The sequence below is a fragment of the Miniopterus schreibersii genome, assembly GCF_964146895.1.
Source record: "Miniopterus schreibersii genome assembly, chromosome: 7".
Lineage (NCBI taxonomy): Eukaryota > Metazoa > Chordata > Mammalia > Chiroptera > Miniopteridae > Miniopterus > Miniopterus schreibersii.
The window spans coordinates 50,754,902-50,768,618 of record NC_138108.1 but is presented as its reverse complement, the minus strand read 5'-3'; the positions used below and the strand labels follow the sequence as shown (position 1 = coordinate 50,768,618).

At 37.2% G+C, this 13,717-nt stretch overlaps 1 protein-coding gene across 1 annotated transcript in view; it reads right to left on the bottom strand.

Annotated features, from left to right (window-relative positions):
• LOC308559240 (CD302 antigen) overlaps positions 1-13,717 on the bottom strand; it is a 119,369-nt gene that overhangs the window by 79,114 nt on the left and 26,538 nt on the right. Inside the window, exons 9-14 of the mRNA XM_081141736.1 lie at positions 12,819-12,929; positions 12,195-12,283; positions 11,642-11,811; positions 9,166-9,365; positions 7,886-8,028; positions 1,109-1,190 (exon numbers count right to left, since the gene is read on the bottom strand). Coding sequence (XP_080997862.1) covers positions 1,109-1,190; positions 7,886-8,028; positions 9,166-9,365; positions 11,642-11,811; positions 12,195-12,283; positions 12,819-12,929 — 795 coding nt within the window. The remainder of the gene's footprint in view (positions 1-1,108; positions 1,191-7,885; positions 8,029-9,165; positions 9,366-11,641; positions 11,812-12,194; positions 12,284-12,818; positions 12,930-13,717) is intronic.

Genomic DNA, 13,717 nt, shown 5'->3' with positions numbered 1-13,717 from the left:
GGGAGGAAAATTCTTTCATTTCCTTTTTTGTATGAGGATGCTAAATCATGAGAGGACTTAGAAAATGTCATAATGCCATCAGTTTCCAAACAAAGGAAGATAACAGTTTTGGAAGTGGAGGTTAATGGTATATTAAGCTCACAGTTGGAGTCACAGAATCGGGAACTTGCAAAATACTTTTTTTTTTGCATGTGTTGAAATGCTAGTTATTTGATGAAATATTCTCAGATATGCTCCAAAATTTGAAAATGAAAGTCAAGCAATTTCATATTTAGAAAGAATACACAATGAATTCACACAATGGTGATGTGGAGTGAATATTTAATATTTGAGAAGTATCTGCTCCTATAAGGGTTACCTAAAACCTCTCTTTAAGATAATGTAAACATTTGATATAATACTTAAGGACTTTTTAGGGTTCCCCCAAACAAATTATTTCCCTCAATAAAGGTGCTTTCTTTTTTTACATAACTTCTATATTCTTGGAGAATAAAAGTAAAACTTCCTATTATGATAAAAGAAAAAAATTACAAAGAAAAAGAAAGGTATCAGTTGTAGTAACCAAAGATGACCACTGCATTTATATTGCTATATTTTTATATTTTGGATTATGTAGAGAAAGCCTGAACATATTTATTTAATTAATTAATTTATTTATTTATTTATTCATTTTATTTTTAATCCTCACCTGAGGATATTTTTTCCATTGCTTTTCAGAGAGAGTGGGGGGTGGGGAGAGAGAGAGAGAAACATCAATTGGTCACCTCCTGCTCAAGTGCTGACTGGGGTCAGCAATCGAGCCTGGAACTGAGGTAGGTGCCTTTGGCTGGAATTGAACCCAGGACTCTTCAGTCTGTGGACCGACACTTGAACTACTGAACCAAACTGGCTATGGCCGTATTTTATTTTTTTAAATAAAAATGAGGTTAGTAGCTTGTTTTATCCATACTTCACATTTGTGAATCTATTTCCATTTCAATAAAGATATATCTACAAAATTAATTTAATGGTTGTATGGTATGTGGGTGCATTATTTAATAATCAACTTACTTGTTATTGAAACAAATACTCTTTCAATATTACCCCAAACAAGAAAGTTTAAACTTACTGGTGTGCGATCACTCCACTGCCAGGATCCTTGTAAATCAGGGCTCCTTTTATTCAAACCTATCCACAGCCAACGCTCGCCACTGTGTAAAAAGGAAGTGTTTAAAAAAATCAAGCACAGCCTTTGGCAAAAATATTTAGCGTTCACATGTCTAAAATGCTTAGGACATGTAAGTTTATTCAGAAGCCCTAACTGAAAAGCACAGTTTCAAGCTATATAAAGAAGTCTTCTGAAATGAAACCAAGCCCTACACATGGGGTAGCTATGGAAAAGTATCATCGTTTTTAAAACTAAATTTTAAGCTATTTCCTTCACATGAAAGGCAGAAACTATTCTGCTTTGAACTTAAGAGGAAAAAAAGTACATGATTATTCTAAAACTTTTACTGCAGAGCTTCAATATTAGACAATGCTGTCGGATACAGTTAAATATGACAACGGCATTTCTTTAAAGCACCTGTCTATAGCACTGCCAAATATCGTCCCTTTAAAATGCAGAACAAGCCATTTGGCTAAATTTTTATTAAACAAGATATAAAAAACTGTTTTAATTCTCATGCCCATTAAATTGAAAATAAACAAGTATTTTCTCAATGCCAAACTCCATGGGCTACAGCACAGCAATATAATTAGGCAATCACTGAAGTGATTCTATTTAACATAACTAATATACTTTTATGTACAAGGTACTGAGCAAGGTGCAATGATGATACAGAGAAGTACAAGACCTAATACCTACTCTCAAGTGGCATATAAACTAGTCAGAGGGACAAGATATATATAGACAAAGAACATATAAGAGCATTTTTGAAAGAGAGCAAATCATATGAAATTTGCATACATTTTAAACACTACCAAAGTTCAGTGAAAGTAGAGGTCATTGTTGACTGCAGGAAGTCAGAAAACAATTTGTGAGGTTGGTAGGACAAAAGACAGTCTTCGAAGAATGGCTAATGTTTCTTTCAGGCCATGATCTGAGTGTTTACCATGTGCCAGTATTCAGACTGGCTGAGAAGAGAAAGGAAAGGTACTCCAAGGAAGAAGATACATGACACATAGAGGCAAGGACACACATAATAAGTGATCCCTTCCCCTCAGTAAAATTTATGCTCTACACAGAGATATTGCCAATATAAATAAATAAAAGTGATAAACCATACAAAAATGTTCTCCACCTCTAACCCAACTTGAAAATATCCTGTAAAATGTATTACACTTTCTAGGCCTTAATAAGTAGGCCATTTTCCATACAATTTTTTATTTTGGTGATGCTTGTTTGTTTCTATGTAATTTAACCTTCTGATTACGTATGGTATATATGATCAGTACATGTGAGTGCATATATATTGCATAACAATATATATGTATATATAAGTATTATATGTATATAAATATAACACATATTAGAGAAGGGGTAGGACTAAAATCTAAAATTAATCTTCACTCTCAAGCTCAGTAGAATATGAAAGGTACAGCTACAAGACCACTGGGAAATGCAAGAAGTCTGCATTTTAAAAATTTGCTAATGCCTGGATGGCATGGCTCTGTGGTTGACCATTGATCTATGAACCAGGAGGTCACGGTTCAACTCCTAGTCAGGGCACATGTCCGGGTTGTGGGCTCGATCCCCAGTAAGGAGAGTGCAAGAGCCAGCCAATCAATGACTCTCTCATCATTGATGTTTCTATCTCTCTCCCTTTCCTTCTCCCTTCCTCTCTCTGAAATCAATAAACATATTTTGAAAAAATTTGCTAGTAAATCAAATGCTAAACTTAGTTTTAATTTAATTCCTTACTTTTTAATAAAATAATTGCTTTTATTTCTTTACTCTACATTCCATTGTATTTTAATATCAAAAAGCACCTTTTCATCTCTTCAGTTTGAAACTTTTCAATTTCCTGCAGTGGAATACAAGGACTGCTCCCTTTCAGTTTTGATTGTTATATTGTATTGTTCCATACAGCAAGATCATCAATTTGCACACTTAAAATAATTCCAGTGCAGATAATTAAGTCCAGTTTGAATTTAGAGGCTGTAAGAAGAATTTACAGTTTGTGTCTGCAGCTAACAGAGCTTTCTTACAGGCTTCCAAGTTTATCATACTTCCCGATTATTGGATATCTAAACCACAGGGTCAAGATAATTGCCGTATACAATATAATTAAAATTAGGTGGCTAAAATAAAAAGGAGGTTAAGTTTGAGGGAATTTTGTGTTGCCCTAAAATAATCATTAAGTAGTTTATCTTCTTTCAACAATCAACAGTACAACCACAAAGATGATTAGACCATTTGTCAAAGACTCTTTAGAGATCTGTCCCCATCCTACCTACCAAGTTTTCTCTTGGTTCCACCTTTTTCCCTTAGAAACCTCTGCTTTCAGGCCCATTTCTGCCTCCTCTGCTATATCTCAAGAACAGTTTCCTAGAGAGCTGAGTTTACCCTATTGTCCAAAATTTCTAGTAATCACTACTTTCTGAGATTGAACTTCATTTCAACCTAGACATTTATAGTTTTCAGCTTCCATTTCAAGAGATACATTCATGTGTTATAAATACAGAAAATAGTAGCTACTTGTGTTTTCTTTCTGTGTGGTAAGAGGTGGAAAATATTTCTTCAATTATAGCTTATTTCTGGTTTGACCTGATTTATCTGTAGGCAGATAAAGAGAAGAAATTGGAAATCACATTAATGATTGCACACTTGTAATGTGAATTTTAGAAAATTTGAGAAAAAAATTGATCATAGCTAGGAAATCAAATCAACTGAAATTTTATCTCTCTATAAATTTCTTCTAACCCAAGCACTAAGTATATGGTTTAAGGCTGTTAGGTTAAGAAGGCATTGCATAAAAGGTTAATATATGTATTTGTGTTAAAATTCCCACTCTCAGTCAAATTTCCTGCTACATCTGGTTCTAAGGAAAACAGTATCTCAGCCATAACCTCCAATAAATACTATTTGATGAGGGGACTTAGTCTGCAAAACCCTAGATTTATATCTAAATCCATTCATGCCACATCGAGGGAGGTAGTGCACACAGCAGCAATGGCACTGCAAACAAGGCTTTTCTTCTCTAATCCTATGACTATTTTTGCTCTACAATGGCTTTCCCTGGAGGGCTGTCATTAGGAGTTACAATGATCTTAAAGCCTTAATGCCTTGGTACACCATGAATCCTTTTCATTGAAATACAAATAGAGATGTGGAATGTAGATTGTGAGAAGTACAGCAGTAATCTGATTTAACTCCTTGGCATGCAATACACAATTTGGGCAATGGACATCTTGCTGAGAAAGGTCATTTCCTGCAATAAAAAGTTAAGGTGTTCAAGGAGTAAGCTTTAGAATCATTTTTCTGATATAAATAGGTTTGCTTCCTTCCTTCCCTTCAAGCCATGGTCACAATATTGCTTTTAGAATACGCTGTCTTTCTTTCTTTTTAAAAAAACTAAATTTATTGGGGTGACATGATCATATAGGTTTCAGGTGTGGGTTTCTATGTTATAAGATCTGTATATTGCACTGTGTGCCACGTATAGGGTGGGCAAAGGATCTCTTTATTAATGGAGTACATAAGCAGACAACCCAGTCTGCTTAATATGGCATTGTGTTAGCTGCTGGGATAAGAGGATAATAAAATATAGTCCCTAAGAGTGAAAGGATTATGGTGATGTGTTTTTTTGTGTGTGTGCTTTTCTGTTTTCTAAATTCAATATACATCACTTTTGTGATCAGAAAAAAATTAAACATTGTACATTCTGTGTCACACTAAATGTTAACTGTTTATAACTTGGAGCTAGGATTTACGGTGATTTTTATTTTCTTCATTATCATTTTTTATTATTTCATAAATTTTACATAATGAACTTGCATTACTTTTTAAATTGGGGTGGGGGGAACCTCAGCAAGTGTGATCAGAAACTAAGAAACAAACCAAGAAAGATTCCTTAATTACCTCTCAGAGTTTAGTTTTGTCTTCTAATGTAATCTATTTTGTATATAGAAGCTCTTATGGATCATTTATATCATATATGACACTCTATTTCCCATCAACTGATTACCACAAATATCTACAACCTCCTTGTACTTATCCATGGCTTCCTGTTTTCAGTTAAAGGTTCTTAACCTCTTGGTTGGTGCTATTCAAAGTCCAGTTTAGGTCAGTATTTTACTTAAAAATACTCTAGCCAAGACAGCATGACATTGTGTGTGTTAAGCTTGTGATCTGGGGGCCCAAAAGTTACCCTGCTTGAAACTCTTACTTCAGAGAGGATCAACAGGGTGTTAGAAAGGCCATTGCCAGAGGCAGTAACCACAAGGACATCTGTCATCTAAAGCCATAGCTGACGCTTTGGTAATTAGCAGAGTGAATGTCAGAAATGGGTTTACATTAGTGAAATTAGAAGCTTGTTAATCAACATAATATTAGAAATGGATTCCCATTGGTGAAACTGAAGTTATTCAAGATATGAGGGATGGCTAAAGTATTTAGAGACTCTTACCCTTCATGAAAGGGCATTAGAATCTGGTGAGGCCCATAGCCTGCACCATCAGAAGTGGACCTGGGGCTTGAGCTCCAAATGGCCCCACGTCCTGTCTCTGGGTCAGGTGATTGGGACTACATGATTCTGACAATAATGGGAACAGAGTCCTACCTATGGAATGTTGTCACATTTACCTCAAATGAACCTTCCACTCAAGATGGTGGTTGGAACACCTAGAAAGACAGACTGCTGGGATATTGTCAAGCTTACCAGACAGGTTGTATGAAACATTTTGTGCCTCCTTCAGTGAAGGTTTGTTTAATAAATGTCTTTATGTGTGGGAAGATTTGGTCTGAGTTTTGCATTCACTATAATCTACTCCTCAAGGTTGTAGGGAGTAGCTAAGAAAGACTCACCTCAAAAAGAACCTAAGAGTTAGTATATCCAAATGAGCTGAAGGGCTGCTCTGCAATAAAATTTTGCATACCCATTTCTTTATTTTTATTTTTATTGATTTTAGAGAAAGAGAGGAAGGGAGAGAGAAATATTAGTTTGTTGTTCCACTTATTTATGCATTCATTGGTTGATTCTTTCATGTGCCTTGACTGGGAATCAAACCCACAACCTTGGTGTGGGTTGACACTCTCACCCACTGAGCTACCCAGCCAGGGCTGTATATTAATATCTAATGCTAGACAATAAACTCTAAAATACCTGACATTCTATAGCAGATGCTTAATAAATAAATACTTATGGAACACAGGTATTTTATTTTCCATCAGGTTCCCAGCACACAGTAGTGAAACTTTACTTTCTTTAATGAGAAAAATACAATTGTGGGTATGCTAATACACATCTAGAAGGTTTGTATGGAAAATATTCACACATTTAGAAAATCACTCAAAATCTTATCTCCCAGAGGTAACGATTATCTTTTCTGATGCATTTTTGCAGTCTACTTTTTAATGTAAATAGTATATTTAACTGTTTTATAATTTGCTTTTTCAACTGCTTAATATATTATAAATATTTACATGTTATAATATTATTTTTTTAAATCTTACTGCACAGCCCAGCTGGGCGTGGCTCAGAGGTTGAGCGTCGACCTAGGATCCAGGCGATCAGGGTTCGATTCCCGGTCCGGGCACATGCCCGGGTTGCCGGCTCGATCCCCAGTCGGGGGCGTGCGGGAGGCAGCCGATCAGTGACTCTCTCATCATTGATGTTTCCATCTCTCCCTCTCCCTCTCCTTTCCTCTCTCTGAAATCAATAAAGATATATTTAAAAAAAAAAAATCTTAGTGCACAGGGGCTGGGGACAGGTAGAAGAAGGTAAACGAGGGATAAATGGTGATGGAAGGAGGTGAACACAATACAATACACAGATTATGTACTGGAGAATTGTATATCTGAAACTTACATAATTTTATTAATCAATGTCACCTCAATAAATTCAATAAAAAAATATGAAAAAAATCTTAATGCACAGGAGATAATTTCAAAGATCAACAATAGTGATAATAATAGGGATCTTTACCTTTTTCTGACTTTCATGGAAATGCATTTAATGTTTATTCATTAAGTATAAAATGGCTATTGGTTTAGCTATTTTTAGTTTGAGAGAGAGGAGGAGAGAGAAACATCGATCAGTTGCCTTCCATACCTGCCTCAGCCAAGGACTGAAGCTGCAACCTAGGTATTTGTGCTGAGAATCGAACTGGCAACCTTTCGGTGCATGAGATGATGCTCCAACTAACTGAGCCACACGTGTCAGGGTGCTTCTATTCTTAATTTAATTATAATTTGTATGTTAAATATATTAATTAAATATGTTAATATGTAATATATATAATTATCAGATTTTCCCCCCTGTACATTCTGGTCTCCGTACCTTTGCTTACATTATTTTCCCCGGCTCCTTCTCCTATTTTACCTTTCAAAACATTATCTTATTTTCCAAGAACATCCTTCTTCATAACATTTTTCCCAATTACGAAATCCTCCCAGAAACACTTTCTCCCTCCTCTGAATTCCCATGGCCCCTCCTTACCTATGTGCTAGATTTTCCACTATTAATTCTTTTATCCCCACAGTTAAACTTTATTATGCTGTGCAAAGGGTGGGGCCTCGGTCTCCCTCATCTTTGAATCCCTCATAGTGTCTTACACAAAAAAATACTTGATGTCCAATGACTGCTAAGCACTGAATGACCCTTTTAGATAATAAAACATGTCAATTATGAATACCTAGAGGACATTCAATTTAGCATAGAAGATCTCCTTCTAAAAGAATTACCTGAACTGGTCTGTTAAAAAGTGAAGGAATTCCTTTATTTCATTCACATGATGGAAGCTAAGAAGGTGTCCTCCAAGTGCTTGGCAGAATCTCTCAGCTTCTTCCCAGTTCCTCTTTCTTACAATTCTTTCTACAGGAAATATCTTAACAAAATATAATGTTAAATTGTTTTCTGGTATAATCATAAAATATTCATAATTTAAAAATCAATTACAGTCAAATGTGTGGGCTGTAGGTAATGGATTCTTAATGGTGCAATGAAGATGTAGGTAAATGTGCATATACTGTGTCACAGACAGGCCCTGCTGCAAGTGTCACTAAAGGCCAACACAGGTGCCAGCCACTGTTGTCAGAGCGATGACCTTCCTCAGTCAGGCTGGGAAACTGTTCCAATAAGATACTATGTTCTCCTGCATTCCTAGGCCCTGGAGAGATCAATTGAGCTAGCAGATAAGGCTGTAAAGGATACATGTGAATGGGCTGGGAGACTTCTGCAAAGAAATGTGCTAACAATATAATTCTGAACATAACACACCGAGATCTGCACAAGTGCAGAACTATTTTCTAATGAAGAATCAAAGGGCAGGCTGCACTGATGTGTGAATTTTGACAGAAGGTGGCAACAAAACTTTCGACTTTAGACCATTTCTTTGGTTTGTGATGACTAATTTTATACCAAAAGAACGACAGTCATTGCAAAAGAAGAGCAGATGACACAATCAGTTCCCTGTGATGTAATTATATATTCTTGCCACGGCCTCCGGGTGTGTGAAGTATACTTTGGGTGTGTGAACCCTATCAGACCTGGGGGTCTGTGAACATGAGACTAAATGTTTGTTGTCATAGCCCCTGAATTTGGGGGTGGTATGTAATGAATTCTTTGTGGAAGCAGTTAACTGACACAGATCCTAAAATAATTTCTTTTGCATTGTAAAGAGTGACAGAACTCTTCATTTGATAACAAGAATTAGAGGGAATCGGGAATCATAAGCAAAGTTTCAGCATGGCATGAAGCTCCCCAAATTCCCAGAACAAAAGAACCCTAGGGAAGAGCCAGGTTGGATTCTGGCCCACTCTTTTGGGTAGGGCATGAGTTTATGTGGGAAGAGATGTCTGACGCCAGAGATGCAGTGATGCCCTCCCTGACAAGGATGCTGTGCTCTCAAATACTTGGGTAGGTTACATATATGTCTCAGGAGAAGCATAATTTGTACAAGGACATGGACTTGGATTGTAGATGAATTATCTTATTGAGGGATTGAGTGAGAATGTTACATTACCTTATAACAAGAAAGACTTGAGGGGAAACTCTCCCAGCCTTCGGAACAGGGGTCTTCAGGCTTGGGAACTGCTTCTTCAGGCTCCACAGGCCCACTGGTTTTCTTGCAAATTGAAAGTGCTCTGAAGCTTCTGCAGTCTTTTACCTCCCATTTCCCAAGAGACTCTCCACTAGTCATAGCCACGCACCTGCCTGGAGAAGCTGGGGTTGAATGGGAACATTTCATTAAAAATTACGTTTTAAAATTAAAGTCCAAACATTTTCCAGTGTCCTTACTCTTTATCTGAGCCAAGGTGGGGAGAGAGAATAGGAAAGAAATGTGTCATTTACAATAACAATGACGACGTGATGACAACAGTAAGACAGAGAAGTGTTTGCTAACTATTCTAAGAGGATTAAATGAATTGAATCCTCACAAAAACCTATAGAGTGGATTCCGTTGTCACACCAAGGTACGGTGAGGATTAAGGACTTGCCCAAGGTCACCTGTTACTAAGTGGTTGACCCAGGACTAGAATCCAGGTGGTGTGTGTGTAGAGCTGCTCAGCATGGCCTAAGTGGTTCATACTAACTTTGAACTACTTTGAACAGGTGTTTTTTTTTTAATTCTCACCCAAGGATATTTTTTTCCATTGCTTTTCAAGAGAGAGTAGAAGGAGAGAGAGAGAGAGAGAGAGAGAAACATTGATGTGAGAGAGGCACATCGATTTGTTGCTCCCCACACATGCTCCAACCAGGGCTGGGGACCGAGCCTGCAACAGAGGTACGTGCCCTTGGCCGGTAATCGAACCTGAGGCCCTTCAGTCTGCAGGCCGACGCTCTAACCACTGAGCCAAACCAGCCAGGGCTTTTGAGCAGTTTTTAAGCAACATAGTAAACCTCAAAACAAAACTCTTCTGGATTCAGATCCAAAGGAAGGCTAGTACAATAAAGGTAGAGGAGGTATATATATGTTTACTATTTATTTTACGGCAGCCAGAATTTTATTTATTCATAAAATATTAAAAGGTAGTTTCTATGGTCAGATCCATTTTCCAGATAAGAATAAGTGATTTTCCCACAAGCACAGTCAGGGAGTGGTGGAGTCAAGACTCAGACTCGGGTTTGTCTGGCATAGCGCCAGGCTCCCTTTTCCGTGACACCGCGCTGCCTGAAGCGGGCAGAAGACAAGAGCATACATTGGAAGTAATGAAGACAAATTTATTCCACCAAACGGAGAAGCTGTGTGGCCCACATCTCACACTTACACACGGACAGCGAGAGGAACAAGGACCTGGGGGAAAAGTGCTGTGTCACCCTGGACGAAAGGGCTGTTCTTCTCCGGTTCTGCCTCCTACCCATGGCTTGCCCATGATAGACCAAGCTGGCTGAGGCTGGGAGTAATAATGGTAAGAAAAAAGCTTAATGCCGGGCTTTCTGCCTATAGGACTGAGAGCACAGACATTGTAGTTACTTCCTGAGCACCTCTCCCACGACTGGGGCTTATCTATGAAGAATCGACATTGATTCTAAGATGCCTGAATATCTATAAAAGAAACCACATGTGTTTTACATATTAGAACATTTTAATTTAAGATGACATTTAATCAGGATTAACATCTGTATTCTCCGTCTTATAGAGGTAAAAAGATGGCTTTGTTATCAACATCACTCACATTTATAATGAGGACTATGTGTTACAAATGTTGTGGGCATTCTCTATTTCAAATATTGTGTTTATACACGCGCATGTTTTAATTTCTGTTGTGAAAGTTGGTCTTCATAACCAGATTGTACAAACACAAGAAAATATAAATAATTGAAAGGGAAAAAAGTTGACCCCTTAATAATTGCTGTTTTTACACAAAGTCAAAATCCTCTACAAAGCATTGGATTAGAAACCAGGAGAGCTGGATTTCAGCAATTCAATAACCAGATCACCTTTGTCAAGTAAATTACCTTTTAAAGCCTGTGTTTTCTCAACTCTGAAAACAGAAGGGACTTCTGAGGTCCTTTGGGCTCAAAAGTTCTGATTCTAAGGCTAATTACAGTCAGTGCTTTAGGCTAGTTTCAGAATAAATAATACCTACAATATATTGCCTCCTTAATTTCCACTCATTGAGGTTAATAGAAGCAAACCCATTCAATTTTAGAGAAAGAAGTTAAGAAGCAGAGAGATGAAAATATAAAGTGCTTCACAATAACGCTTCTAGATTATGCTTGAGACTAACATGGAAAAGAGAAAAAAAACACAACTGACACTGAGGGTTCCAGCTCTATGTCTTTAGATGGTGGCTTCTGAGAGCTGAGTTTTCTAGCTTCTTTTATTGGATTATTACTCCCAAGGATTTAATAGGGAAGATAGAGTCCACGCTTCTATTTATGGTCCCATAGTTAGATTCTAGTCTTGAAGATGGTAATTTCCCTCACATTTTAATGGGAAGTAAAGAACATATTTGGGAGGGATGCTTCATTTCACAGATCACTAAGACACTCACCTGGCTCAAGAAAATTCCAGTTGGAAAAGGTTACAGACCGCTTTTCTCCACCAACACTTGCCCAGCTATACTCTCCATTTGAATCTACATCTCTCAGGCCAGTCCAGAAGTATTTTTCTGCAGATTTAGTGTACCTTTTAATCATATCATTCAGGTATTCTTGCTCAAATCTACAAAACAAGAGTCAAATTAGCAGGTGTTTTTATAATGGGTGAATTACTATATAAATGGAAGATGCACCTTTTTCTTCCTTTTTAAAAAAAATATATTTTTATTGATTTCAGAGAAAGGAAGGGAGAGGAAGAGAGATAGAAACATCAGTGATGAAAGTTATTGATTGGCTGCCTTCTGCACGCCCCCTACTGGGGATGGAGCCTGCAACCCAGGCATGTGCTCTGACAGGGAATCGAACCTTGATCTCCTGATCATAGGTCAATGCTCAACCACTGAGCTACACCGGCCAGGCGAAGATGCACCTTTTCCTTAGGACGATTACTTAGCAAAGGAACCCAGAGTTAAAAGTTCACTAGCACATGTTTACTGATGGTCGCACCTGCTAGTTATAGTCAGATTGCAGTTGGTTCCAAAAGGGACCTCATCCTTGTAAATCTTGTAACAGGTTTCTCCATGTCTCTTCCAACCCTAAATCAGAGAAATACAGTCACACTGTCTTCCAGACTTGATGTAGCCCTCCTCTGACAAGCAAGGTTTGGCTAATATCTCCCAACATATGGAAACTAAGGATGTGGGCAGTGAATTCATACCCATGATGAGGGTGGGGTAGAATTTCATAGATAACCTCAAGTCTGAGCCTGTGTCAGGCAGAAGGCATGTCAGTTCTCTTTACCCTTAGTTCCTAGTTCATCATAAAAGGATAATGTTGTTGGTTGAATCATTTTTTAATAGGAATAATGTAAATAAAGGAAGTAAAGCTATCAGCATTGAGGATAGTAACCATATACATTTTTATAGAAATTCATGAATAAGTAACTCTTTTTTCTTCTGTAGGAACACTGATATGCTATGATTCACTGCACTCTGGCTTGCTCTAATGAAAATGAATAGAAGCTAGTAATTCTTCTAGTTTCCAAGTCTGACTGGTTAAAGTCTCAATTACCATCCCTTACCAAGAAGGTGTAATACTGCTTAGAAAAATTTATGCATAAGTTTTACATACCTCATCTGGAGGACACATCTTATCAGCTCTTGCATCACTCACTTTTTCTCCCTTTTTCTTACACACATATTTAAGTTTCTCTTCGCATGATTGGACTTTCCATTGACCTAGCTTTTAAAAAATAGGAAAACATTTTCTCACAAGAGATAGTATTTGCCATATATTTAGAATTGAACTCTAACTTATTTTAAGTCAAGATAGCTTCTTTTCATGAAACTGAGGGCAAGGGGTAGAAAGAGATAGGGAGAGAATATAAATGAATGATGAAATCTGAGAACACACTCCTAGAAAATGCTAGTCAACCAGCCCATATTATTTCAGAATCTTCTCAAGGTCACAAGTGGGATGATTTTCATTTTCTTATAAAAGCAAAAATAAAACTGTCAATAGAAGTTGAAGAGAGAAGAACTCAGCCCACAAACAGTTGCCTGTGTTCTAATCGTCTTCCTAGACATGGCCAAAGTTGATCCACAGGTTGAAAACTTTTGGGCATGTCAACTAACCTTCCTGTTTCCTCATGTTTAAGATGATTATGGTTAGAATAGCTACTCTCCAAGAATTCTAGAATCAAAAGTTTCTTCCAGTGCTACTTCAGCTTCGACTTCAAAGTTCTCTCTTTCAAATATAGTTAATATTTATTTTGCTTAATTGACTAACCCATCCTGTTTTCTTCCAATTAAATTTTAATAAGTGAATTGTGATAAGGTTTCTGAAAACAGAGTGTTCTAGTTGGACATTGGAATGCTGCCTAGGTACACTATCGGTTCACTCTTGCCTATGGAAAGTCATTTTTACCTTTGACACTGTTCTAAGGACATCTTAGATATCCTTTTAAAATAGAACATCAAATGTGACAACCCTCTAAATTAATCTTTGACAAGTTTCTAACTACACCTTTA